This window comes from Octopus bimaculoides, chromosome 1, assembly GCF_001194135.2.
Source record: "Octopus bimaculoides isolate UCB-OBI-ISO-001 chromosome 1, ASM119413v2, whole genome shotgun sequence".
Taxonomy (NCBI): Eukaryota; Metazoa; Mollusca; class Cephalopoda; order Octopoda; family Octopodidae; genus Octopus; species Octopus bimaculoides.
This window is the reverse complement of record NC_068981.1, coordinates 117,554,220-117,555,871: the sequence shown is the minus strand read 5'-3', so window position 1 is coordinate 117,555,871 and position 1,652 is coordinate 117,554,220. Positions and strand designations below refer to the sequence as shown.

At 34.4% G+C, this 1,652-nt stretch overlaps 1 protein-coding gene across 2 annotated transcripts in view; it reads right to left on the bottom strand.

Moving 5' to 3' along the window:
- LOC106882842 (uncharacterized) overlaps window positions 1-1,652 on the bottom strand; it is a 19,433-nt gene that overhangs the window by 10,068 nt on the left and 7,713 nt on the right. For both annotated transcript variants that reach the window (XM_014933643.2, XM_014933642.2), the window contains exon 3: window positions 794-946. In XM_014933643.2, coding sequence (XP_014789129.1) covers window positions 794-946 — 153 coding nt within the window. The remainder of the gene's footprint in view (window positions 1-793; window positions 947-1,652) is intronic.

The window sequence follows — 1,652 nt, the reverse complement described above, 5'->3', positions numbered from 1 at the left end:
TATATATATATATATATATATATATATATATATATATATATATATTTATATATACATACATAAATATATGTGTGCACGTGTGTGTATGTGTATTGATGTATGTATATGTATGGACTTATTGGATGATTGTCCAGCTGTTTGGTTAATTGGTCAAGCTGTCTATTAACATTTCTGTGCGATGTTGGTTAGAATTCCAAAGACACGTAGACGCCTGACGTAGAATCAATTTCTCCTTATGTGACAAGGCTGACTCATTGAATTACAGTTATATAAATCATCTTCTAAGCACGATTCCGTGTCCTCAATTTTATACCCAGATTATAAATCCACGTTTATACCAATGATAAATGTCACCCTTGATTATATTAGTAATTGTGCAAGAGACAATATGGAAAAGCTAAGGTTTTCAGAACATGAAATCAACTAGCTCGCTAGTTTAGTGGTAAGTATCCCCACCTATCACGTGGAAGATCTGGTAAGATTCTCCTCCGGATAGGCTTGTTATTTTAACGATTGTGCCCCAGCGTGACCGCATCTTTAAAGTTGAAACGATTTAGAGAATTTAAAGAATTTTCCTAACATGCACGTTAGTAATAGAATTTGTAAGCGGAACAGTAAAAATATGCAAGACTTTTCTCAGAATGAACACGTGACATAGATTTGTTTCCTTCTTAGAATCTGGCTTTTTACATACAACAACAAATCAAGTAATTAAAATGGGAAATGAAAATGTATTTCTACATACATGCACGCAATATGTAAACTGAACGATTTTCACAACAGAAACCCTCACCTGGTGTTACGTGGGTCGTGTCTTTGACTATCATTACGTCAGTTAAGTTCTTCTTAACGCCATGATTTTCGTTATTTTCTGGAAGTGTATTTGACAATTCATGGAAAGTTATGTAATCTACCTTTCCATTAGCGTTACTTAAACCGCTGTAGCCTTTGAATGAAATCGGAAATAGAAATGGAAAAAGAAGCGATAACTACAAAATGGCGCCTTTGAAAGTTGGTGTGTGTGTGCGCGTGTGTGTGTGTATGTGTGTGCGTGCATGTGTGCGTGCGTGTGTGTGTGTACGTATGTATGCATGTATTTAGGTATATGTGAGTGCATATGTATACATATATGTATATGCATATGCGTATGTATATGTGCGAGTGCATGTGTGTGTATATCTATCTATCTATCTATCCATCTCCTTCCCTCTCTCTCTCTCTCTCTCTCTCTGTATATATTAATATTATCTCAGTTTTAAAAAACCTTTGACAATGTAAATATGTTAATAGTTACCATAGGTAGCAAAAATTACACAAAAAACCAGGATATCACAGCCGTTTTATAGGTAGAGATACCAAGTTGAAGTGATACATTTTGAGAAGATATGAATAATAAGAATAAATGGAGCAAAACGCATATAAATAAAAGTTCCTTTAATTTCTAAGGAACTAACGGTCACTTGGCCATGTAACATCTTAGCTCGGAAGTTACCTCATCACTTCGCATTTGTCTTGCTTTTATATGTTGATTCCCTGAAGATGAATATATGTGGAATTCCAGCAGCTCTTACTTCTTTGAAGGAGAGCTAACATATATTTTGAAACATGTGTAGGACTTAAAGGAACTTTTATTTATATGCGTTTTGCTCCAT